At 43.2% G+C, this 25557-nt stretch overlaps 1 protein-coding gene across 1 annotated transcript in view; it reads left to right on the forward strand.

Annotated features, from left to right (window-relative positions):
- Positions 1-25557, forward strand: part of STIL (STIL centriolar assembly protein) — a 49276-nt gene that overhangs the window by 5558 nt on the left and 18161 nt on the right. The window contains exons 3-13 of the mRNA XM_051999762.1: positions 987-1094; positions 2392-2504; positions 6168-6355; positions 9070-9317; positions 11142-11225; positions 13413-13499; positions 15337-15487; positions 19494-19603; positions 20674-20791; positions 21408-22406; positions 25089-25251. Of these exons, the coding sequence (XP_051855722.1) occupies positions 987-1094; positions 2392-2504; positions 6168-6355; positions 9070-9317; positions 11142-11225; positions 13413-13499; positions 15337-15487; positions 19494-19603; positions 20674-20791; positions 21408-22406; positions 25089-25251 (2369 nt within the window). The remainder of the gene's footprint in view (positions 1-986; positions 1095-2391; positions 2505-6167; positions 6356-9069; positions 9318-11141; positions 11226-13412; positions 13500-15336; positions 15488-19493; positions 19604-20673; positions 20792-21407; positions 22407-25088; positions 25252-25557) is intronic.

A 25557-nucleotide genomic window follows, 5' to 3' on the forward strand; every position in this document is an offset into this window, starting at 1 on the left:
CTCTTCATCTCACTTTGAGTAACTCGTGGTTTTTGCAAGATTTTTTTTTTAGGAGTTTTATGGGGAAATATCCTACAGACTGAGCCTCCTTATTGCATGTATGGGGACTAATAAGGGATCTTTCTGCTGAAAAGCATTAAAGCCTTAAATGGGAACTTGGTTTATGATAAATTGTGTTTGGCTTGGTCCAGAGCTTGTTTTTGGGGGGTTTCATCCGTTTTAATATGTGAGAGTTGTTTTTCTTGGGTCGGTCAAACTGACTACATCTGAAGTCCTATTTAGAGAGCTTCCCAGTATGAGATTGGCCCTTGTCGGACTTCTCCCACCATGCTTCTCTGCACTTTGCTGTGAGACTGCTGAGAGGAGTTCCTTGAGGGATTCAGGACTGTAATTGTTTAAAAATACTTACTAGGAGGGACAGCGAGGTGATACAGTGGATAGAGTACCAGCCCTGAAGTCAGGAGGACCTGAGTTTAAGTCTGGCCTCAGACACTTAACACTTTCTGAGCTGTGTGACCCTGAGCAAGTCACTTAACCCCAATTGTCTGGGTAGAGGGCAGGAACAAAATTTATTAGGGAAGAGAAAGGAATAGGTTTTTATCAAGAGCCTACTATGTTTCAAGAATGTACAAATACTATTTCACTGAAGCCTCACAAGAACCCTGGGAGGAGAGTGTTGTTATTTTTGTTCTTTTACAATTGAAGAAACTGAGACAGAGGTTAAATAATTTGTCTGGGATTCAATTAAATGTTGGAGGCTGGATTTGATCACATGGCTCTAGACCTAATACTTTACCTACTGTACCACCCAGTTGCATATTATAAATCATCTGTACTTTAGGGAACTTAAGTAGTTTAATCTGCTATTATTTAGTGGCCCAAGAATTAATCCTTGCTCCTAGATCCTAGATCCAAGAATCTCTGACATTTTGAAAAGCTAAGCATGTTTTAACCAAATCTGCATTTATTTGTACTTCAATTAAAAGGATTACTTCAAGCAAAATGGTACCTTTCAGCTTTCCTCCATCAAAGAGAATGCTTTGGGATCCAACCCCAATGGGAGATGTCAAGTATTTGCATCTCAGTTACTACAGGTAAGAAGTGTTATCCTTTGCTTCTCTTGATTGTAATTTGGAGCAAACCAAGATAAAGAGGCTTTAGGTACAGATTCTGACTCTGCTTTTTATTAAAGCTCTCAGCTCATTTTTCATGAATCCCATTGTCTTGTCCTTTAAGAAACCTTTCCGGCTCTCCTGTTGGCCTGCTGCTCTCAGGTCTCTGCTAGGTTTTTAGTACTTTGTACTCTCAAAGCATAAGACATGCTCTCTATTTGAAAGGAACTCAAGCTAGGGAAGGAGAGAATATAAAAGCTGACTTGGGGTGGGGGTGGGCAGTTCATTGTCTCAGCTTCTTTGTGGTTGTACAATATGTGGGTTTTCTGAAAAGAGGAGCATCTGTGAGGAGCTCAGGGAGAGGGTTAGAGTCCTTAGGATTTTAATGAGGTCTTCAGGGAATATGGCATTGGGATAAACAGAGAGGAAGAGGAGGGCATTTCTGACAAGGGGAACAGTATATGCTTGCTGAGCATGAGGCAGTGAGGAGACTGACCTAACTGGAAGGGAGGAGGGAGTGTATTTGTTTGGGCCTGATGGAAGATCAGGAACTTAGATTTGAGAAATGAGATTATGGAATGGAGAGAGCAATGTTAGGAAGGTCAGTCAGGTCTGATTAGTCTAGGAAGGATGGCAGGAAACTGGCCAAGTGATGATTGGAGTACGAGGTGATCAGCAGTGTGGGATGGCAAAGGAGGGAACAGAGAAGAGTGCAGGGGGATGAAGCTGGGAAATGCTTGAGATGACACTAGGATTCTGAGCCTGATCAGTGTAGAGGGAGGGGAAGGAGTCTTCTCCTTAAAAGTGTGGTTAGATATGTTGAATCTGAGGACAGCTATCCAAGTGAGGGACACACTAGGCTGTTGGGGATGCACCAGGCTGTTTGAGATTTGAGACAGGAAATAGAGGTTAGGAAGTCCTCAGCCAAGAAAAGATAGCGTAAACCCCATGAGAAAGAGGAGAAAGGTCAAGTTGGGTCTATTGTGTTGAGGTCGTGGCATGAGATGCAGCAGAAAGGTCAACGAGGGTGGAGACAATGGTTGGGTTTGGCCATGGGGTCTTCTTTGGTTTTCAAGAGAAGACTCAGTAACCGTGGCAAGAGAGAGAAATGGAAAAGAGCTCTTGGAGGGGACAGCCAGGTCAAGTGAAAATTTTTCCACCATGGGGAAATCTGGACTTCACAGTGCCTGAAAATACATTGCGAATTGTGAAGCTCACATAACAGATCTCATTCAAAACATAAAGCCCAAGGTGGCAAATGCATTTCCATATTTTACAGGAATCCGAAGCTTGTGGTGACCGAGAAGGCCTTGCGGCTTGCTTATCGTCAGGCCAAGCAAAATGACCCAAATTTGTCGTGTTTTTTGCTGGGGACTCTCTTAATAGATGAAGGTAACACACTTCAGAACAATGCAGCATCTGGGGCTGTGGCCAGTATCTTTGATGGGCTTTGGTGAAGGTCTTTTATGGTTTGATTAACTGCTGAGCTCAACACCGCCTCACTCAAGTTTTTCTCTCCTCTTGTCTCCTGCCCTTATACTCAGGGACTTCAACACACCTACTGATACTCCCTCAAACGCGGTAATTTCTCAGCTCTTACACTTTGTCATTTCCCATGACCCCCTTGGTGCCCATCTCAGTCCCTATAGAGATGATGGTGCCCTTGAATTTGCTACCATGGACAAGTGTTTGATTCCCATTTTTGTGAATTCTGAGACTGGGCTCTTTGCTTCTCATCTTTTAGCATTCTCGTTTCCTCTCTGCTTTTCGACCCCTAACTCTTACTCAGTCTCCCTGTGAGCTCCATGTTTTCTGCCCCTCAGGCTTTTCCCAGGTGCTCTCCTCCACTCTGGGTATGCTTTCTCCCTTCCCCTGGACCACATTACAAAGCAGCCTGGCTCTGCACTCCATACTGGAGTTCCAAAACGGATTATCTCTTCCATCTGTTGCCTTCCCTCTTGGTCTACTCCTGAGATGGAAAAAAATCATGAAACTGTGCTGACTGGTCCACTGTAATTATGTTATATAATTTCAACTTTCTGTGGTGAGAAATCCATTTACACTTCCCTCCCTGACTGGCCTCCTAAGGCTTTCCTCCTTGGCCTCTCAGCTGAGAAACTTGCCTCCTATTTTACTGAAAAGATGAAGCCATTTGCTGTGAGCTCTCTTGCTTCTTCTCCCCTCATCACAAAGCTGTTTTCTCTCATAGTTTCAACTTTGTCTTATGTGAAGAGGTGGCCTTCTCCTTGCCAAAGCAAGCTCCTCATCAGATATTTGGAATCCCATTTCATCCTGATTTCTCCAGAAGATTGCCCCTTCTCTCAGTTGCACTTGTACTTATCTTCAAGTTCTCCTTGACTATGGACTCTTTTCCTGCTTCTTATAAACATGCCCATGTCTCCCCATCCTCAGAAAGTCCTAACTTGCTCTGCATCCCTGCTAGCTCTTGTCCCATATCTCTCCTTTCTCTTGTGCCCAAAGTCCTGGAGAAGCCAGATATCTACACTACTTCCCTTCTTCTTATTCTCTCCTAAATCCTCTGTTGTCTGGCTTCTGGCCTCATGTTTCAAATAAAATTGCTCTTTCTGTAGTTATCAATAATTCCTTAATTGCTGAATCTAATAGCTCTTTCTCAATCTTTTTCCTTACCTCTACAGGCTTTGAAACTCTTGATTATCTTCTCTTCTTTTTGCTCTCAACATTTTTGTGATACTTCTTTCTGTAGGTTCTTTTCCTCCCACTTTGACCTCTTCTTTTCCATCTTTATTGGGGTTTCATCCAGATCATCCTCACAAACTCCCTATCTTACTCTCTAGCAGGGCTTTTTAAACTTTTTTCACTTGTGACCCCTTTTCACCCAAGAAATTTTTAAGAGACCCATAGGCATATAAAATAGGTATACAAATCAAACACTTACTGGTAATAAATCCTAATTTTTTGACCCCTACCTTTGGCTATGATTTTAAGAAGCTGGGTTACATAGGCTCTTAATTGAGGATCTTAGCAATTCTCATGAATTCAGTGATCCCAGTGCTGTTGAGGTTCAGATTGATTTCTCTAGACCTGATCTCTCTCCTGAATTGGATTATTATGTCAATATTCACCTATTGGACATCTTAAGCCACATGACCCACAGTCATCTCCAATGCAACATGTCCAAAATAGAATTCGTGATCTTTCCTCCCGATATTTCTCTTGATGTTTTGGGTGCCCATCCTCTCACCTTCTCATCATCCAGATTCTAGTCTTGATGTCCAAATCCTAAGTCCCATTCATACCACATATCCAGCTTGTCACCAGAGCTTTCATTTCCACTTTCCCAGTATTTCATCTGTGTCCTCTTATCTCTGATGCAGCCCCTTAGCATCTCCTGCCTGGACTCTGTCAGCAGCTTGCTGGTGGATTCCCTGCCTCAATTCTTACTGCATGACAGTTGGTCTTTGATTCAGCTGCCAACTGAAGTGCCTTCCTAAAGTGCCATACTCGGTTAACTCCAGAGACTTCCCTGTTACCCTTAGTATTGAATATAGAATCTTCTGTCTGGACTTTAAAACATGGTATGACATTACAACACCTTACTTCTCCAGAATTCTCTCACTTTACGCCCTCCCCTAGTATTCTATAATTCACCAACATTGATCTTTTGCTGTCCCTTGAACTCACAGAGTTCTTCTCCATTCTTCCCAGTTCTTTAATTGACCTTGTACCTGAAATGTTCTCCCTTATTTCTATCTCCTACCTTCCTTCCAGTTTTAGCTGAGATCCCAAGTTTTGGTTTATTTTCCCCTGGCCTTCTATTGAATGTAATTTTTATTGCATCATGATCTTAAAAAAACCATATTTACTATTTCTGCCTTTCTGCATTTAATTTTGAGGTCCTTATGTCTTAATATATGGTCAGTTTCTATATAGGTTCCATAAATTTCTGAGAAGAAAGGGTACTCCTTTCTGTCTCCATTCAATTTTCTCCAAACATCTATCATATCTAACTTTTCTAAAATTCTGTTTACCTCCTTAACTTCTTTTTTATTTATTTTGTGGTTCGATTTATCTAGTTCTGAGAGAGCAAGATTGAAATCTCCCACTATTATAGTTTTATTGTCTATTCTTTCATTTCTCTTAACTTCTCCTTTAAGAATTTAGATGCTATACCACTTGGTGCATATATGTTTAGTATTATATTGTTTTGTTATCTATGGTACCCTTTAGCAAGATATAGTTACCTTCCTTATCTCAATTTTTGCTTGATCTGAGATCAGGATGGCTACCTCTGCTTTTTTTATTTCACCTGAAGCATAATCGATTCTGCTCCAGCCTTTTACCTTTACTCTGTATGTATCACTCGGCTTTAAATGTGTTTCTTGTATACAACATATTGTAGGGTTCTGGCTTTTAATCCAGTTTGCTCTCCACTTCCACTTTATGGGAGAGTTCACCCCATTCACATTTAAGATTAAAACTACTAATTCTGTATTTTCTGCCATCTTATTTATCTCAAATTATACTTTTCTCTTTCCTTTTCACCTTTCCCTCCTCCCCAGTATTTTATTTATGAGCACCACTTGCCTCAAGTAGCCCTCCCCTTTAGAGCCCTTCTCCCTTTCTTATATTTTTTCTGTTTTCTTTTGTATTATTAACATACCCTTTCCCTTTTCCCCTTTCCCCACCCACTTTCCTGTTTGGTGAGAGAAGTTTCTCTGTGTAACCAAATATGTCTAATATTCTCTCTTTGAGTCAAATCTGGAGATCCCAAGTTTTGAAAGAGATTCCCCTTTTCCCTCTTATCCCCTCCCTCCATTCTCCCAGCTATTGAAATCTTCCCTACAACATTACCTTCCATGCACCTTCCCTCTTTCTTGTTTATATATAATTGGTCACTGTTTTCTCCCCCACTGTATTGGGAACTCCATTAGGGCAGGAATTGTTTCTGTTTCTTTGTATTCTCTGCATAACACAATGCATGGTAAGTGCTTAATGAATGCTTGATGATGATGATAATGGGAGATGGCAGTTCCATGGATTAGCATTGTGAACAAAAAATTTTGGATTTTTTAGATGAGGAAGGTGTGAAGCTGAAAATAGACCGCTTTGATCCTGGCCGAGAAGTGTCTGGATGTCTCAGAAAAGTCCCCACTGCTCCTTTGCCTGGAGACTTTGTGATTCCATGTACAGTTAACACAGAGGGACTTTGCCCCACAGACATGATCGTCCACAATGCTGAAGACTTTAGCTCAATCTTTAAGGTGAGCCGCCCTTGGTAATATATGATTAATCTCAATTAATTGAGAGAAAGGACCAAAATGGAAACTGGACCGAAAAGCTCTCTGCATCTGGTTCAACTTAAAATGAGGTTGAATTTGGTATTCTAAGTAATTTTCTAGTAAATAAATTGGAAAGAAACAGGGATATCTGATAGTTGCAGGGCTTTGAAAAACTATGTTTAGAAACCATTTTCTGGATCACTCTTGGGGTTGAGGGTGAGGAGGTCTAGTTCTTAGTATGGTCCTCTGATCCCTGAATAGTAACATGGGAGCTTAACCCTTTGAGGTGAGGACTGAGTTTACTAATCGCTGGGTAGCTGGTATCCTATTTCAAATAAAAACCAGCGCTTTTTTTGTCCCCGTTCTTACCATGCACACACTGGAGGTTTTTAAGACATTGATAATTGGTCTTATCTCCTGTAGCACACAAAGCTGCTTTTTTGTAGCTTGGTCTTGTCCATCTAAATAAATACGTTCATCTCCAACTTAAAGGTGGGAACTAGGATTTTACTAGTGTTGCTTTTTCTTCCTGATGCTGATGGCAGCTCTTCTCCTACGTAATTTATGTTCTTTGTGGCTGAGCAGATCTGTCATTTTGCCCCAGTTTTAGTGATGAGTCTCTGCCCTTAGTGTGATGGCCCCTGGGACAACAGAAATGGCCTGTCCCTGATAATCTCCCCAAAGCTTTGACTTGGTTGGTTGGCCCCATTGTAGCATCTGAAGAGAACTCAGCCAGAGTTTAGAGTTTGTCTTTTAAAATGAGTGTGTTTTCAATCATTGGTAATTTAGTGGGAGTGTGAAAGGGCTGCTATCCTTCCTCATGGAAATTACTTTGCATATGCTTACTAGTTCTGTTTATATTTGTCTTGTTACCCCTCCCTTTCTTCCCCAAAGAATATAAGCTTCTTGAGGGTAGGGACCGCCTTATTTTTGTTTCTGTGTCCCAGCTTGATAAATACATTCAGTTAATGAGTGGAATTAATGAATGGAACTAGTCCTCCTAGGAGATAGGATTTCCAAGTTACTGTGGAAAGCACTTGTGGGAAGTGGTGAATAAGGCAAAGAACCAGGCCCTAGTACTTTTTTTTTTGTTTTGTCTTGTTTTTAAACTTAGATTTCTTTGTGTTCAAATCTTTTTTTTTTTTTTTAAATAACTTTTTATTGACAGAACCCATGCCAGGGTAATTTTTTACAGCATTATCTCTTGCACTCACTTCTGTTCTGATTTTTCCCCTCCCTCCCTCCACCCCCTCTCCTAGATGGCAAGCAGTCCTTTACATGTTGAATAGGTTACAGTATATCCTAGATACAATATATGTGTGCAGAACCGAACAGTTCTCTTGTTGCACAGGGAGAATTGGATTCAGAAGGTAGAAATAACCCGGGAAGAAAAACAAAAATGCAAGCAGTTTATATTCATTTCCCAGTGTTCTTTCTTTGGGTGTAGCTGCTTCTGTCCATCCTTGATCAATTGAAACTGAATTAGCTCTCTTTATTGAAGAGATCCACTTCCATCCAAATACATCCTCAAATAGTATCGTTGTTGAGGTACATAATGATCTCCTGGTTCTGCTCATTTCAATCAGCATCAGTTCATGTAAGTCTCACCAGTCCTCTCTGTATTCATCCTGCTGGTCATTCCTTACAAAACAATAATATTCCATAATGTTCATATACCACAATTTACTCAACCATTCTCCAATTGATGGTCATCCATTCATTTTCCAGTTTCTGGCCACTACAAACAGGGCTGCCACAAACATTTTGGCACATACAGGTCCCTTTCCCTTCTTTAGTATCTCTTTGGGGTATAAGCCCAGTAGTAACACTGCTGGATCAAAGGGGAAGCACAGTTTGATAACTTTTTGAGCATAGTTCCGAATCGCTCTCCAGAATGGCTGGATGTGTTGAAAATTCCACCAACAATGTATCAGTGTCCCTTTTTTCCCACATCCCCTCCAACATTCTGCATTATCTTTCCCTGTCATTCTACAGGCCCTAGTACTGTGACAGGAAGCTGAATCCCTGACCAATAGTCTGCGTAAAGATTTCCATTAATGGAGAGCTCACTACCTCACTAGGTAGTAAATTATTAGAGTGTCCCCAAATCATCTTCCCTGTAACTTGTAACTAGTAATACTATCCTGTCTTTGGGAACAACACAGAACAAATCTTATTATTTTCCACTTGAGTGCCCCTCAGGGCACTTGAAGAATGCTGTTGTGTCCTTCTCTGAGTGGAGTAGCCCCAGACCGACCTTTTCCCATTCAGGTTGTCCTTTTTCTGGATATCTTCCAATATATTGGTCTTATTTAAAATGTGGTGTTTCTGACTAACCCTGATCCTCCAGATGTGACCTGACCAATCTAGAGGATACATAGTGAAACCATTCTCTGCTGAACGAGTCAATGTAGACAGGGGCTTTTAGCTGATGGAGTATCTGAGGGAGGTCCTGCTGGTGGCTGGCAGCGCGGGAGACATGTTAGTGTTTATTAATTGCAGTATTTTTGGTCCCAATCCTCCTGGTTACAAGGAAGAAATGACAGAATTGCCAGGTGATAGGCCCCAATCCGTTGGTGTTTTCCTGATTGTGCCGGAAGTCATCACTCATGGCCGAGGAGAAGAGCAGCTCCCAAGTGCCATGGGCTGTTGTCATTGTCTCCTGGGGTAGACGTTGATGGTGTGTTTTCTCACAGGCTCTGCAGCACCATTTGTGTGGCAAAGACTCTCTGGACTTCTGCAAGCTGCTCCCCTTGAGAGCTCGACTCACTTCCAGGGAGCACCTGGACAATCTGCAGTTTGATTTCCATTGGGCCGCAGTGACTCCAGCCAATTCCTTTCGATGCACTCCTGTGAAGCCGCTCCCCATTATTCCAACAGCTCTGGCAAGAAACTTGAACAGTCATTTGAATATTGCTCAAATTCAGGGGACCTGTAAGTGTGGGTAAGTAATAAGTATATTCGCCTGAAATGTTTGTATTGTACAGGCTGCCTAAATAACTGGGGCAGTTTTACGATAGTTCAGCCAACTATGAAAGGTGAAGGGAAATGACCTCAATATGTACAAAGTTTGGTACTTGTTTAACAGTTACTTATTTCATTTTTCCTTCAAGAAAAGTCAGGAATGGAAAAAAGATATCAAATTTTCTCCTGAGTAGACACTGCCCATATTCAGAAAATCATAGACTTAGGATTTGAAAGGAAGCTCAGAAGTTGAGCTGGCAAGTCTCTCTTCCAGAAGGACTTCCGAGTTTATTAGTCCAGTCTTCAGCACCCAACAGTTCAGCCATTATTACTTAGCCTATCTGCCCTGCTTGTTAGTGATGTATTTGAGGTACTTGGACTTGGCCTGTTTGTAAAGGTTTCTGGGCTCTTTGCTTGCTTTTGAATAAAACCAGCCCAGGTCCTAATCTGTTTAGGACACCCATTTTAATGGCCAAACTGACTTCAATAATGGGGTTTTACTTTCCTGAACTAGATAGCTACCCAAGATAGTGATGGGGAGAACACCATTAGATTTTTATGGAAGTGTGTAAACTAGATACCATGAACAAACACCAGAGCTGTGTTTCTATTCCTTGAGATCCAGAACTAGAATTGGGAAGAAATCATCTTGTACCTTCCTATTTGTCTCTGAATCTCCCTATTCTTTTATAGAGGGAAAAGCTTCCTTCAACATAGGGAGTAAGTATTAAGTGCCTACTATGTGCCAAGCATTGTGCTAAGCCTTTAGAAAATATTTGCTCTTTGGATCCTCACAACAAATTTGTGAGGCAGGTGTTTTATCCTCATTTTACAGTTGAGAGAATAAGTGACTTGCCCTGGTCATACAGTTCTTGTGTCTGAAGCAGAATTTGAGTTGAGATTTTCCTGACTGTAGGCCTAGTTTTTTTATCCACTGAACCATCTAGCTGCCTTGATAATTAGAATAGCTCAATGGAAGTTAATATTTCCACAAGAGAAAAAGAAATATTAAAAACAAACAAACACCAAAGATAAAAGATAAAAAATTGAAGACAATGTAGGTATTTACTATTAAAAGAAGAAAAAAACAAAAAACCCTGGAAAACAGATCAAAGAAAAATAATTTAAGATTACTTACATTACGTGAAAGTCATGACCAAAATTAAAACCTGGACATCATATTTAAGAAATCATAAGAAAAATTGTTTAGATCAGTTAGAATCATAGGACAAAATAAAAGTAGGGAGAACCCATTGATCAACCCCTGATAGGACCTCCACAATGAAAATTCCCAAGAAAGTGAAAAGGCCCCCATGCAGGAGCACGTGGTGAAGAGCAGAGAGTGGGAAGGAGAGCCTGGTGACGAAGGAAGGCTAGTTGGCCCAGGCCCCTTCCCAAATGAAGGCGCCAGGAGGGATTCTCCAGGGGGAGAAGGGAGCTACACAGATTGAATGATATTTCAGGGCAAGAAGGTAGCTAAGGCATGTTAAAGGCAGAGCTGAGAGATATCCAAGGAAAAAATACTAGAAGCAGCCAGAAAGAAAGAATTCAAGTACCAAGCAGCCACAGTCAGGATCACATAAGATTGAAAAAGTACCATATTAAGGGATCAGAGATCTTGGAATACAAGTGTCCAAACTCTTCCCACTTACATAGTTTCTTACTGAGAGTGGCTATTTTATACTCTACTTTCTTGTTTACAATTTGTTTCTCTCTAGTAGGTAAGATGTTTTTGTGGATTAAAGTATAGTGTATATCCCAGTAGCTTTCATTTAAAAATGAAATAACTGTCTTTCTCTTTCAGTTATCTTACAATGGATGAAACACGCAAGCTGTTACTATTGCTTGAATCAGACCCCAAGGTTTATTCTCTGCCGTTAGTTGGAATGTAAGTGTTGCATTATTTATGGAAAGCATTTTTGCCAAAACACATATAAGAAGCAGATGTACTTAGAGCAAATAGTGTTTTAAGAAGTGTTCCTGACTGATTTAAAAGAAAACAAATAGCAGCAGGACATCAAAAGATTTTAGTTACCATTTGGATCACTTTAATCATCCTGGGTAGGGTAGGGTTGGGAGATTTCCACAGGAACGTATTTAGGAAAGATTTGTTGAGCACTTACATTGTAGGACCTGTTGTCAGCTCCTATGAGGAAGACGTACAGGAGTACACAAAACACAGTCTTTGCTCTTGAGGTGATTTGTTAATCTAGTTCAAGAGGAGATTGAAAAGAGAATTAGAGGAGACAAACATGGTGTCAGTGGAAAGAGAGAGGGTAGGGCTTGGAGTCAAGAGATGTAGGTTCAACAAGATTTTGCAAGGGTCAGCATTGAAAAATTATCCATGCATATGTTTTGAAATTAAAATGCTTTAAAAAATAAAGAGAGATGTAGGTTCAAATTCTGGCCCAACCACAAACTTTTTCTCTCAAAGATGCAAACTCTATGTCTTTAAAATAGTTAAAATTATTATTAGCTTGAAAACATGGACAAACAGAAGCATTTCCAGACAAAGAAGAATAGAAAAGTAGGATCGTATATGAAACTTTGAATTTCTATTAAGTACAAATTGGGATTTTTGAAAGTATCTATAACATTTAATGTGGTAGTTCTGACACTATACTGCCTGTCTTTTCTTCTTTTTTTTTTGGAGGGCTATCGCTATTGCTTTTCTCTTCTCTCAATAAAAGTCCTTCTATATTACAAATAAGTTTCATCAAACAAAAAAGATTCCTGTATTGACTGTGTCTGATGGTCTGTTTGTCCTTCTGCACTTCCAGCTGGGAGGTGGAAAGCCTAAATTACGCTGTCAGATGTATGAATTGTGCTGGGTCCTTGATCTGCTCAGAGTGTTTTCTCTTTCAGAGTTGTTTTCTTTGTCGGTCTTATATCAGCATATAAATGGTTCTCCCCGCTTCCCTCTTGAGTCATTTCATGCAAGAATTGCCCAGTTTCTCTGAACCCGTGCTCTTCATCAACTGTGACAACACACTCGTGTTCCATCCCATTCATAGTCTCTGCTTGTCTGGTCCTCCCTGAGTACCTGGGTTGCCCATAGTCACAGGAAGCAGAGCCTCTCGAGCTCCTTGGGAGGGAGGCCTCAGAGGGGTGCATGGCTTTAGCAACGGTGGGGCAGTTCCAAAGGGCCTCTCAGAATGGCCACACCCCAAGTGCCCCTGGCCTGTCTGCCCGTATCCACTTAGACCCAGCTCCAAAGTGGGCATAGCACTCACATCACAGACCTCCTGGGGCTGTTTCTATGCCTCAGTGCTTGTAGAAATGCGAATGATCTGGCTGGGAGCATCTCTGGCTAAAGAAGCCTCCTGTGGGAAGTAATGGAGGAGGAAATCTTTAAGGACAGATGGGCCTGGATCTTTGTTCTGAAGGATTTGGGTGAAGAACTGTTTGGGCAGTGTGCACAGCTGCTCCCTCTGGTGGCCTCCGTGACAGCTCCAACTTGTGAGGGCCTGCTTTGAAACTCCTTCACAAAAACAGCCCAGTCACAAAAATGTGCTGCTCAAGTCCTGTTTCTCTAGTTTGGCAGCTTCTTCCTCCCATCCTTGCTCTTTTTCCTACTGGCAGGAGGTGGCCATTAGAGGCTCCCTCTATCCCTCCCTCCCTCTTTGATCATCAGAATGGGGTTCCAATATTTCCTTGTGTTAACGACCTGTTGGGTCTTTGCTACTTTAGGATCAGTGGTTTTTTGTGTTGGGGTACTCCATCTGTACGTGGAGCGGGGTTTGAAAATGGCTGTGACTGAATAATTCATCCGCAGTCAGCCAGAGTAGTGAGGCTGCCAGGTGGAGGTCAAACAGTGTGCAGTGTGATTTTTATTATTGTTATTTATTGGATTCTCTTTTGTAAATGTGTGTGTGTGAAAGAGAAAGGGGAGAGGAGAGCAGAGACAGAGAGATACTCTTCCCTTCTGTGTTCCCTCCACCCCTCACGATAAAGGAAGGGGGACTATAGCTTATTTGTGTCCCTGGGCGCATAGCCGAGTGCTTTGCACATCCTTCCGGCAAAACAAATGCTTGTTGTCTCATAAGAATTCTTTTTGCCCTTTCCCTTTTCACAGTTGGCTGTCTGGTATCACTCACATCTATAGCCCCAAGGTGTGGGCATTTTGCCTGCGCTATATGTTCAGTGCTGCAGTTCAAGAGAGGTAAGTGAGGTTTTCTTGGGATCTGTTGTCGACAGAATTTGCTTTGGAAGGGACCTCGGATCATCTGGGCCACTCTGTACTTGACCAGGGCCTGAGTCACTCTCTCTATACAAACCTGGTGCCAAGCCCTGAGAATTCACTCCTTGTGTTCCTCAATCCAATGTGTGGATAACATGGTAGGAGGAAATTTTAGGAGAGAAGTTATTGATCTCCTTTGGCTTTTGTATTGGAACCAGGTGTGAGATGGCAGACAGGTGGGGCTGATGTAGAATGTCATTTGAAGAAACCTGCCAGATTTTCAAACAGGCGTTGGATGCATGTTTGGCAAAGAAGTTGTATGGCTAATTCGTCGCTTTTTAGGCACTTAGGCTCCTTGCTCTGGATCATTGCTTTTCATTGATCAAACGTCTATGTGAAATTATTATCATCAAAATCTGTTTTTTCTTTCACTCATTTCTTTATTTTTGCCACCAATAACTTACTTAAATTGTTTCAGATAGAATTATAGTAGTTGTGTGCCAAATCTTTTCCTTCTTTTTAATTCTTCTAATTTCTATCAGTTTTTCTCTTTGCTCAAACAAGTTACAACAGTGTAACCACACAGACTGTGATTCCAGAATGAATCCCACATCAGGAACCTGTTGTTTCCCTCTCTGTTAATAGATTCACTTTGGGGTTCTTTTGTGTGTGAGATGTTATTCAGTGTTTGCTGTGTCCAACACTTGGAATTCATTTCTTTTTTTAAAATTAATTTTTTGTTATAGTTTAAGTTCCAGACTGTTTTCCTCTCTCCCTCTCTACCCCGAGCTACAGCAGGCCCTCATTTGCCGGGGCAAAGGATTCTTTCCCAAGAGACTGCTCGCGAGGTGCCTCTCTGGACTTATTAGCCAAGGTGGTCGTAGAAGTGCATTTAGTCTGTTGTTAGGAGCATACATCGATTCAATTCCATCTATTTAAATTTGCCTCAGTGTATCCTCTTATCCTATATTATTCACATAGATGGATGTTCTGAGTTAAAATGATTCCTTTATTGGTAACTAATATCAGTAACCTTTATTGGTAATGGGCCTGCAGTTCCTTTAGTTTGTCAGTTCAGAGAATTTGGGAGCTACAAAAGATCTTAGAAATAACTTAAGCCCTTTCATTTTACAGATGAAGGAGCTGAGGCTCCAAGAAGCTTTAAAAGTAATTTTTATATTCTTTTAATCACTTTGTTACTGGAAATAAAGAGATTCAAAATAAATTATAATTAGGTACATGAATGGTATTTCTCCATCTCATCATCATAAATTATTATATCTCTTACTAGGTTGAAAACCATTAGAGTAATGTGTAATTTTCTTAGGGTATGTGATGTTTGGATGTGGTAGGGGTATGTCTCTGAACACCCAGTAGGCCTAAAAAGGCAACCTTTACATTGGGAATGTAAAACAGTTGTTTTTGTTTGTTTGTTTGCTTGCTTGTTTTTTGCTGAGGCAATTGGGGTTAAGTGTCTTGCCCAGGGTCACAGAGTTAGGAATGTTAAATGTCTGATGTCAGGTTTGAACTCTGGTCCTCCTGGTTTCAAGGCTGGTTCTCTGTCCACTGCGCCACCTAGCTGCCCCCATTTAAAACAGTTTTAAGTTGCTGTTATTTAGCATATTTTAAGGTCTGTTGAATAATGTCAGTTGAATAAATTAATCATGAAAAGTATAATAAAGATATAAAAATTCACTTTGAGCTTTAATTAATGACAGTATTCAGTCATTCTTATTAATTGGGTAACTTTTTTAGAAGATTTTCCTGTATACTTTAAGCATACTAAGTAAGTTCTAATCATATGATATGTTCTTTGCAGGGTTTTTTCCGAATCTGGGAGTTTTGTCATCATTCTCTACTCCCTGACACACAAAGAGCCTGAGTTTTATGAGTGTGTTCTCCAAAGTGGCCAGGGAAGTGACCTGCGCTTTCAATTACTAACCAACAGGGAGACCTTACACCTTTTCAAAGTAAGTGGTTTGGTTCCTTATCATTGATGTTGTTCAGTCCTTTCAGCCATATCTGACTCGGTGATCCCAGTAGGAATTCTCTTGTCAGAGATCTTGGACTGGTTTGCGGTGTCCTTTTCTAGTTCATTTTACAGATGAGAAAACTGAGACACACAGGGTAAAGTGACTTGCCCAGGGTCACCGTGTCACTCAGGATTTATGGTAGTAGTTTAGCGATCTTACACTTGATGTTTGGATCTTTTAGACGTATCTTTGGTATTAAATCAGTATCCTTGGCCAATCAGGACTCATGCATCATTATTAAGTCTCCACTTATATTAGGTTTAATAGTCCTTCAGGGAGATGGTTGTGACCAGAACAAGAGCATCCTTGAGGCTGTTCTCATGGACCCCTGGCTTGGCTTTTCTAAAAGCCAGGCCAGTGACACATATGTGTCTATGACATTGTCTGTTCTGTGGAGAGGACAGGCTACAGGGCCTGTCCCATCCTGCCCTCCTGCTGCTCTGATGGTATTGGAATACTTTCTGTCAACATGAAAGAACTGAGGTTTTTTTTCCCACTTGGGTCAATGTGTTATTGAGCATAATTTAAATCCACATAGATCACAGGAATATCTAGTTAGAGCATGTCAGGTGGGCAAGGTGGCAGCAAGTGCCAGCTTAGAGAAGATTTGCCCGGCACCTTAGCAAAAGTCCTTGCTTAGCAAAAGTCCAAATATGGCCCCCAAACCAATGAGAAGCTGCAGCAAATGACTTCTTGGGTCCCAACACTGCACAGAAAATCAGCAAGCAATCCATGGGAAAGTAGAAAGGGAACAACTAGCAGATTCAGTGCCAGTACAGGCAAGCAAACCCAAGGGAGTCCCATCATCACTAGGGAAGACCCAGAGTTCTCTGGGCCAGAAGTTGCCAGAGTAGAAACTCGGGAACTGTTGGGAAGTAGCAGCTAACAGGGCAGGTATCATGAGGGCCAAAAAATTCTGCCCTAAGATACAGTAGAGGCCCTAAAAAGAAAGTGTTTGCAATCTCAAAAATCTGAGTGGTGGGAGTCTTCCCAGGAGCTCAGGGCACCCAAGATGAAACCAAACAAGTGGACATCCCACCCAAAAGCATAATAGAACCTGTCCACGGCACAAAGCTCCCGAGCCAGAACTAAAGCTGATGAGAAGAATAGCTCCAAGCAAACACTGTCCAGCATAAAGAATGATTGAAAACTTGGACATGTTCAAAACTGGGGAGGATGACTCCATAAAAACTGCCCAAAGAGACTCAAGAGAATGGAGATTATCCACAAGAACCACACAGATCCCTAGAGCAGATGAACCAAGATAAATACTTGAAACTCCTAAAGAGAGCATGAGAACTGCTTAGGGAAAAAAGTGGGGAACTTTCCCCAAGTTATGGGCTCCTGGGAAGTGAGACTAGCCCAGAGCAGCGGCTCCATGCAGAGGCAAGCTGGGGAGACTGAAGGAACTATCTGTTAGTAAAGAGCATGCCCGGGGACGTGTGTCTGGGAGAGAAGACTCACATCAGTGGCCTTCCTGGAAACTAAGAATTCACATGCTAAAGTTGTCAGGATCTCCCAGAACCAGAGGGCAAAGTGAACATAGAAAATGTGCAAACACGTGCACACACTTATACACACACAAAGACAATACACACACGTAGTGTACGCACACTTTATCTCACTTCTGAGCTCATCCCTCACTAAGCTAAAACTGCCATCTCTAACTCTAGAGATCTCTTAGTTTCCAGATCTGGTAGACTTTTCTTGACCTTTCTGTATCCTTCACCACTTCGAAGAGTATCTCTCTGGGTTTTTGTTGCAGAGATCTCTGTCTGATCAGTCTTTCCCAGGCTGTTTTGCTGGCTCACTATCCATATTCCACCCCAACCCCAAGATTCTATCCTCTCCCCTCTTCAATCTCTCTTGATGATCTCATCTGCTCCCATGGGTATAATTATCATCTCTCTGCACATGACTTCTAGATCTCTGTTTCCACCTCACTTCTTTTTTGTGAGTTCCAGGCCTGTATCACCACCTGTCTCATGGAACTTTCAAACTGAATGTTCCATAGGTACCTGGAAGTCAGCTGGTCCAAAACAAAACTCATCTTTCCTCCAAAGTCGACCCCTCAACTGAATTGCCTCTCTCTAGCAAGGGCCTCCCATCTTTGTAAGCTCCAAACGTCCAGTCATCCTGGATGCCTCACTCATTCTCCTTCACCTTATATAAATTGCCAGATGTTATTGAAAGTACATTTATATTCTCTCTCTCTGTCTCTCTCTCTACCCCCCTCCCCCCACTCCCACCCCCCGCTTTCTATACACATAAACACAAAACCCCATATGTATATGTAGTTTCCACCCAAGATATTCTTGCCTGGACTTTTTTTTTTTAATAGTATTTTATTTTTACAAATATATGCAAAGATAATTTTCAACATTCACCTTTGTAAAACATTGTGTTTCAAATTTTTCTTCCTTTCCTCCCCCAAGATAGCAAGCAATCCAATGATAGTTTAAACATGTGCAATTCTTCTAAACATATTCCTATTTTTGTCATGCTGTGCAAGAAAAATCAGATTAAAGAGGAAAAAGCAGACAACAACAACAACAAAAAAGGGTGAAAATAGTATTCTTTGTTCACATTCAGTGTCCGTCCCTCCCTCCCCCCCCCCCCACATCCTCTCCCTGGATACAGATGGCTTTCTCCATCACAAGTCTGTTGGAATTGGCCCGAATCACCTCATTGTTGAAAAGAAAGTCTATCCCTGCTGCAGATCCTTATATTCTTGCCTGGACTTTTGTATGTGTCTCCTCATTTCTCATCTTTCCTCCTTTTTCAAAGCACAGGTCAGACCTTGTCACTTCCTTGCTTAGCCAAGTTCGGTGGACTCCTGTTACCTCTAGGATCAAATGCAAACTCTTCACCAAGCATTTAAAGCTCTTCACGGCTTGGCTCCCTGCCACCCATTTCTCCAGGTTGTTTCTGGTCCTGAATTCTGGATGTGACCTCTGGGGTCTGGCCAAAGTGGCCTCCACTCCTCCCCACGTGACATCCCCACCTCTGCCCTTTGCCCGGGCTGGCCTTCCTCATATCTGGAATGTATTCACTCCTCACCTAATTTCTGTCAATGCTCCCCTCAAACACTGCCCTCTCCCCACAACTATTAGAATCTCCTCCAAGAAAGGACCTTTTTACAGACTTGTTTACGTCGTTGTGTGCCCCAAGAGAATAAAGGTTTCTTTTTATCTGGAATCTCCAGGGCCTGACACGGTATTTGGATCTCTTTAAGAGACTTCTCTGGGGGGATTCTTGGTGTCACGTCACAGAACATGTAGGAAGAAATTTGGAACCTCCTCAGTGGTCAGGTGATGGGGGATAGTTTTGAGTCCTGGTCATAGGCCATTTATATTCACATTAGTGACTTCTCTGTAGTTTGAAGTTCTTTGTCATTTATATGTGCTTTTCTTAACCCTGTGCTTGCTGACATGTAGCTTTAGAATTATGCAGATCAATTGTCGTTTTAATAGTTGCATTAAATATAGGCGTTTATCATTCTTGGAGCAAGAATCAATCAATCACTCTTGGATCAAGAAAAGAAACGCCCAAGTTGGGTCAGTTCCTTTCCCTTGCTTCTTTTCCTCCTTTGCTCTCCCTCCCTCTCTCTGTTCTTTCGCTGTCATTCTGTGTTTCTCTTTCCCTCTCTCTGCACTTTGTGTCTCTCTCTGTCTCTCTCTCTGTCTCTTTCTCTCTCTCTCTCTCTGTCTCTGTCTCTGTCTCTCTTTTCCCTTCTCTCTGTCTCTCTCTGGGTGTCAGGTACTTGATTGCTTTTGGTTTCTCAGATCCAGACCAAGCCTGTGACTGGGTGGGTGATGAAGAGGAACACTCATTTCTTTGGTGGGAGAGCTCACCCCCATGAGTCATCTGTGTCCCAGTCATAAAGCCTAAAGGGGGCTGTGACTACGTTTCTGTTCCTCTGACTCCTGGCTTTTCATTTCAGAATGTTGAGCCCTCCCAGAAGAATGCTCTGCACTTTGAACTGAGTTCAGAAAACCCAGCTGCAGAAGCAGCGTTCTTTAACCAAGTCTCCCGGAGTCATGCTATGAAAAGGTAAGGGAAGAGTTTTTAGTGACCATGATATTAAGATTTCATATTGAAAAGTTCACGTCTCAAATCTTTCCCGTAAGCTTTTTTGATGAAAATGCTCCCATCACCTTATAGCTGTTTTATGACTATGAATATGAATATTCCATCTTTGTATACAGCAAGAGAAACCTTGATGGTTTGATGGAATATAAGCTTCCTTCAGGCAAGCTCTGTGATTGTGAGTGAATGCTCGCTAATGGATGGATGGATGAACTGACTGATAAAAAGTCTTTTCAGTCTGCCTTGCTTATCATAATACACAGAAATGACTATTTCTTGACTTGAATCTTTTGAACACTTCCCATTCCTACAGTGCTACCAAGTTCCCAAAACATTTTCCTCCCCACAGACTTGTGTGTTTTATAGCGGGACGATGAGATTGACGACGTGGCCATGATCACAAATCAGTAAGAGTTAGTTTGTCTCAGTCTCCATTCAGATTTCAGGTTCTTCCCCCTCCCTTCCCTTTTTAAAAAAAATAATAATATTAAAATATATTCTTTCAGTTTGTTTGGGAAATGAAGAGACGATCCATTGCCTAATTCTTTATAGGCACCCAGTCTCTGGCATACAGTAAGTGTTTCATAAATGCTTGCAGTATTCCATTTCTCCTGGTTACCAGAGAGTTCCACTGGGGAACTTTTCCACTGTCAATTGTTAAAGCCCCTTTCCTTGCTAACTATCTGCTTTCCCAAATTTCTTTCATACTTAACCCCTCCTGGTATCTGTCTTACCTCTTCATTTTGTCTGAAACTTCTTCCCGTAAATAAATGTACCTTTTGACAAAGAAAAAAAAAATAAGCGTTTGCTGACTTGACTTCTTGAGCAGGTTCTAGAAGGTCTGGTAAGGCCTTCCCCACTTTTCTTTCAGTGTAGCGTCCAGCTGGCCCTAAGGCCCCTCAGTACTACCCTGCTATTTACAAGGAACAATCATCGGTGAGGATTTCTCGCTGCTTGTGTGATCGGGCTCATCAGTGGTGCCCAGAGCACCTCGTGTGTGGCTGATTAATCTTTCTCATCTCCTTCTCCTGCAGAGCTTCCAAGAAGTTATCCCCGGGGCAGCAGGTCTCTGTAAGTGACCATGATTCTGGTGTAGAAGATGAAGATTTGTCCCCAAGACCTGTCCCTAATCCTCACCCAGTGAGCCAGAAGGTATTCTAGCCTGGAAGGGCAGCGGGGCTTCCCTGGGGAGAGCCTTAAAGCAGGGTCCTGGCCTTTGTTAGGGCAAAAGCTGCAAGGCTTCTGTGTCCTCTCTCCCTCCTAATCTCTGCAGTTCCCTTTATTAAGCAAGGCTTCTGGGCCACATAGTCTTTGTGTTCCTCAGTTTCCTCTTCTGTAAAATGGGAATGGTAATCCTGGCACTAACCGTGTCGTGTAGTTCTTTGAGGAAAACTACAAAAATGGAAGCTGGTCAAGTTGGAGAGGTGGAGGGGCTCTTTGGAGAAAGTCTTGGGGCATAATCCCCACTGGCAGGGGGGGTTAGATTAGATTACTCCTGGAAGAGGCTGGATCTGTTCCTTCCTTCTCAACAGCACTGCCCTGGCTGCCACTGCCTTGGCTTTGATCAAGGTAGGGGGTGATACCCAGTGACCTTGTCTGAGGGAGGGCAGACATGCAGGGCCTTTAAACCATGTTAACCTCCAACCCTTGAAGATGTGCTGCCCGGAGTGTGTGTGCTTATTGCTGACCATCCTTGAATAAAGTGACTGAAGAACTGACTAATTCTGGCTCCCCTCCCCTCCTCCCTCGCTCCCCTTGTTATTTCCAGGTATCTGCCATCCATCCTTCAGTTCCTGAGCTCTCTCTGGTTTTGGACGGTAGTTTTATAGAGTCAAGCCCGTCACCGGGTGAGAGAAAAATGGCAAATTGCAAAACCAGTCCTTCGTCGCTGCAGTATCCAGGACAGATGAGCTCATTTCCTCAGCATTGTGACCAGAAGCAGAGCCCCATGCGTGAAGCCGAGGAGCCCCTTATAGGCCGGCTCCCGAGTCAGTCCGGCCCGGGAGCCCCTTCTTTGAAGGCACTCAGAGAAAAGCAGTCGCCTCCCCACAGACAAATCGGGCCCCCAACCAGGAGTCCCTCGGGGCCATCGTGCTCATCTACACCTCCCTCGGGGCTCTCCAAACCGTTGTCTCCCGAGGCATCGGTGCAGAAATCAAAACAGTCCCCGGAAAATCATAATATTTATTCCAATGGAAACACATGCCAAGGGGCCCTTTTGGCACCGTGCTCCCCACTGGATTCCAGGCAGGCCTCTCCTTCCCCACAGTGGCTCCCCCACGGTTTGGTTCCTTCACCCCACAATTTTGGCAGGCCCACCGAACTTCAGGTGCCCGCTCCTCCATCTCCATCTTACTGTCCCACTAATGTCTGCAGCTGCTGTCAGCACCACGGACATCTGCAGTGTGGTCAAATAAATGTTTGGTCAGGGATGCATAAATACGGGCCCTTCCCAGAAGGCCAGAGCAGTGCTTTTCAGGAGGGTAGCCGTCCCTTCCATCCCAATGCCTGTCCGGCTCTGTGCCATAATTCAGTGAGTTCTTCAGGCAGCCCCATGATACTGAGACAGCAAGGGAGTATGGGAAACTGTAGCACTTCAGACTTATCACCTGCGGGAAGGCTTGGGGCCTATGCCAGCACTCCACAGTGTTGCCCTACATGCATGTCCACACCCAAGCAAGCCGATGATGGGATGATGGGATTATCTCCAGTTGCCTACAGGTTCCTTCAAGAACAAAACCGACAACTGAAGTTAATTCAGACTCAGGTGGGCTTGACTTTATTTATAATCAGCTTTTCTAGAAAATGAATGCACCTTGTCCTTTTTGTGTTTTGTTTTTGCTTTTTTTTCCCCCTGAGGCAATTGGGGTTAAGTGACTTGCCCAGGGTCACACAGCCAGGAAGTGTTAAGTGTCTGACTTCAGGGCTGGTGCTCTCTCCACAGCGCTTCCTAGCTGCCCCTTATGTTTTTGCTTTTAAGGGATACCAAACTCTGGCCTTGCTTAAAAGTGTTTGGGAATTGAAGGCAAAATGTTTTAAAATTTGTTTCACATTTTGAATATTCTAGCTTAACATTAACTCTTTTGGAAACATGTCCTCCCCGTAGCTGAGAAGCGACAGTATTGAGAGGAGACCACCTGGGGTGGTCAGGGTTCTGGAGCTTGTGTTTCCTAGGGAGGAGATGAGAGAACTGGGAGTGTTTTGCCAGGAGAGAAGACTGGGGACATATGATAGCTTTAAGTATTTGGGCCTTTTAAAACTGCTTCCATAGTCTGTGCTGGGGATGTACGTGCAAAAGGCCCTGCCCTGTAAGAGTTTTAGGTGCTACGGCACCTGGAGGGATGACGGCCATCCGAGGGAACTCTGACTTGTTGGCCCCAGGTACTGTAGGGAAAGGCACAGGGCGGTAGGCTGCCATGCCATCGCCAGTTATGATCATTTAGTTGGGTTATTGTTCCTTGAGCAGGAGATAGAAGGGAGAGTAGGATGGGAGGACAGGTGTGAGGTGCCCAAGCTGGACAAGCCCCGCTCTTGTGGGGGCGATCCGGATGAAGCGGAGCCTGGGCTGCCTAGAGAGAGCAGAGTTGGCTCGGGTGCCTCTTGCTTGGGCACTTCTGCAGCACCTAAGTCCTGTTGGTGAGTGGACTGGGTTTCCTGGGATGGGCAGATAGGGTTTCTGAAGGTCTAGGTCTAATTCTAGGTCACCCTTTCTGGGAAGGAACATGGGTAGTGGCAAAAGAACACATTAAGGTTTCTTTCCTGGATAGTATATTTGCCGCTGTATAGAAGAGGGATTAGATAGGTATGTTGGCCCCTGAGTATACAGCCAGAAGTAATAGATGGAAAGGAAGGGGACAAACATTAAGTGCCTGTTGTATACCAGGTACTGTGCTAACACCTTACAAATAGTTCATTTTACTGGGAATTGACCAAGTGATAGATACACGTTTGATGATCTGATAATCTGGCTTATAAGAGCTGCCCAAAAGTGCAATGCCTCCTGTTCCTTCTGTCAGGGAGCGGTTGTGTCCTGGTGAGAGTTAGGTGAGAAGCTCCTGCATGACCCCTGGGGAGGCTGCTTGGAAAGGAGTATTGCTCAGAGATGTGTTGGACTCTATGGAAGCGTCTGGAGTCTCCCCTAAGCTGGAGAGGCTGTGCTTCCGTGTTGTTTCTGCAGTGAGTGTGGGTTGTTTTCCTCACAGGTTTGGTTTTTGGTGGAAATCCAGAGGAAGAAAATAATAAAAGAAAGCTTCTTTAAAGATTGACATGTGCCAGACTGGATTTTGGCAAAGAGAAATCTATTTTCAACTTGAAAAAAATTAATATTAATTATCCAAATTCATCCTATTAAGGATGAATTAATATAATAATCCATTAAAATCATTAAAACAAAAGTCTCACCAAGTCTAGAAAGTTTTGACATTAGTTAGTCTTTCTGTAGCCAAATTCACGAGAGTATTAACCGTCTTGTTGGTGGCACGTGTTGGTGCTGCCGTCTCTGGCTCCTGGCCCAGGGTGCTCTTTCTCCTCTCCTCCCCTGTAGGATCCCTAACTGGGCCTCGGCCAGTTTGGGGTCTTGGCTTTGACCTGCTCGAGGGCCTCGGTCTGCCCTTGCTTGGGGGCCTCAGCCTGCTCTTGCTTGAGGGCCTCAGCTTGCTCAGGCTTTTCCTGATATTGCAAAGAGGAACTTAGTCTTGATGTCAAAATGGGAGCGATTACAGAAGTCAGTGGCCAGCTGGGATAGGGGAAAAAGGGGAGAGCAAGGCTGGGTTTATGCAGAAGTTGGATGACCCTTTGTCAGATATGTTGTAGTAGTAGGGATCCGTTTCAGGTGGGGCTTAGCCCAGAAGCTGCTGAGGACCCCTCCCACTCTCTGAATTCTGGGATCCCCGGTTATTTGCACTTTTTGGCATAAAATCACCTTGTATTTACTAGCAATACATCATCTTATTCCTTTAGCTGAATCTGTCCATCAGGACCTTGGTCCAGTGTAGATGGATGTTGCTGCAACTTGGATCTGCCGGAGCCCCAAGAAGTTGGGTACTGAGGGTGAGAGGCAGGACTGGGCAGGTGTGCCTGCCTCTGAGGTAGTTCTTTTCCACAGTTCCCTTTTGGGTCAAATAAGGAAAAACACTCAATTATTTGCCATTCCAGCCTTTCCGTATAACTTGTTATGGAGGAATTTCAACATGATTATATTCTCTGGTTCTTGAATTTTTTCTAGGGGGAAAACATAACAAAAATAGTGATGAATCCATAGTACTGAGTTAGACTGAGAGACAGCTTCCTGAAGTCAAAGGATGTCTCAGTGAATGAGTGTTTCCTGGTGGGCCCTTCTGGGGATGGCTGTGCCATCTGAGAAGTGCTCAGAGCCTCAGTTCCCTTTTAAGTCATCACATTCAGGTAACCTTGCTCCCCAGTTAATTAGTCTGTTTTCCGCTTGGTCCAGATTCAGCGTCTGCTGGAAGCTCAGTCTCTGCGCCCCAGCCCCCAGACTTCCAGCGGCAATGGCACCGTGCAGGTGGAACAGCAGCTCGAATTTGTCTCCCCGGAGGCGCCGGTTTCTTCTGACCTGCAGCTGAGGAAGAACGTGAGCATCGCTGTGAGCACAGGTAACTCCTGTTCCAGGTGCAGGAAGAATTACTCTGAGGTGTTTGCACAAGGTGCCATGCTGAGATTTCTGGGTACGGAGTAAGAAGAAGATCAGAAAGAACCAAGGCAGGGCTTGTGCCCAGGGCTACTGAGTCACGGGCTTGTTTTGTCTGAGTGAGCCTCCTGTTGTCCAGTTTACACTTTATAAAGGAAGGTTAGACTTCAGGCGTCTGGATAACAGCATCATTTTAATAGTAGGTGCTTAATAAATGCTGTGGCTTGCAGCTCTTCTCTGAAGAGCATACATGGGGTGCTCCCCATTGCCG

This window comes from Antechinus flavipes, chromosome 4, assembly GCF_016432865.1.
Source record: "Antechinus flavipes isolate AdamAnt ecotype Samford, QLD, Australia chromosome 4, AdamAnt_v2, whole genome shotgun sequence".
In the NCBI taxonomy this organism is placed as follows: Eukaryota; Metazoa; Chordata; class Mammalia; order Dasyuromorphia; family Dasyuridae; genus Antechinus; species Antechinus flavipes.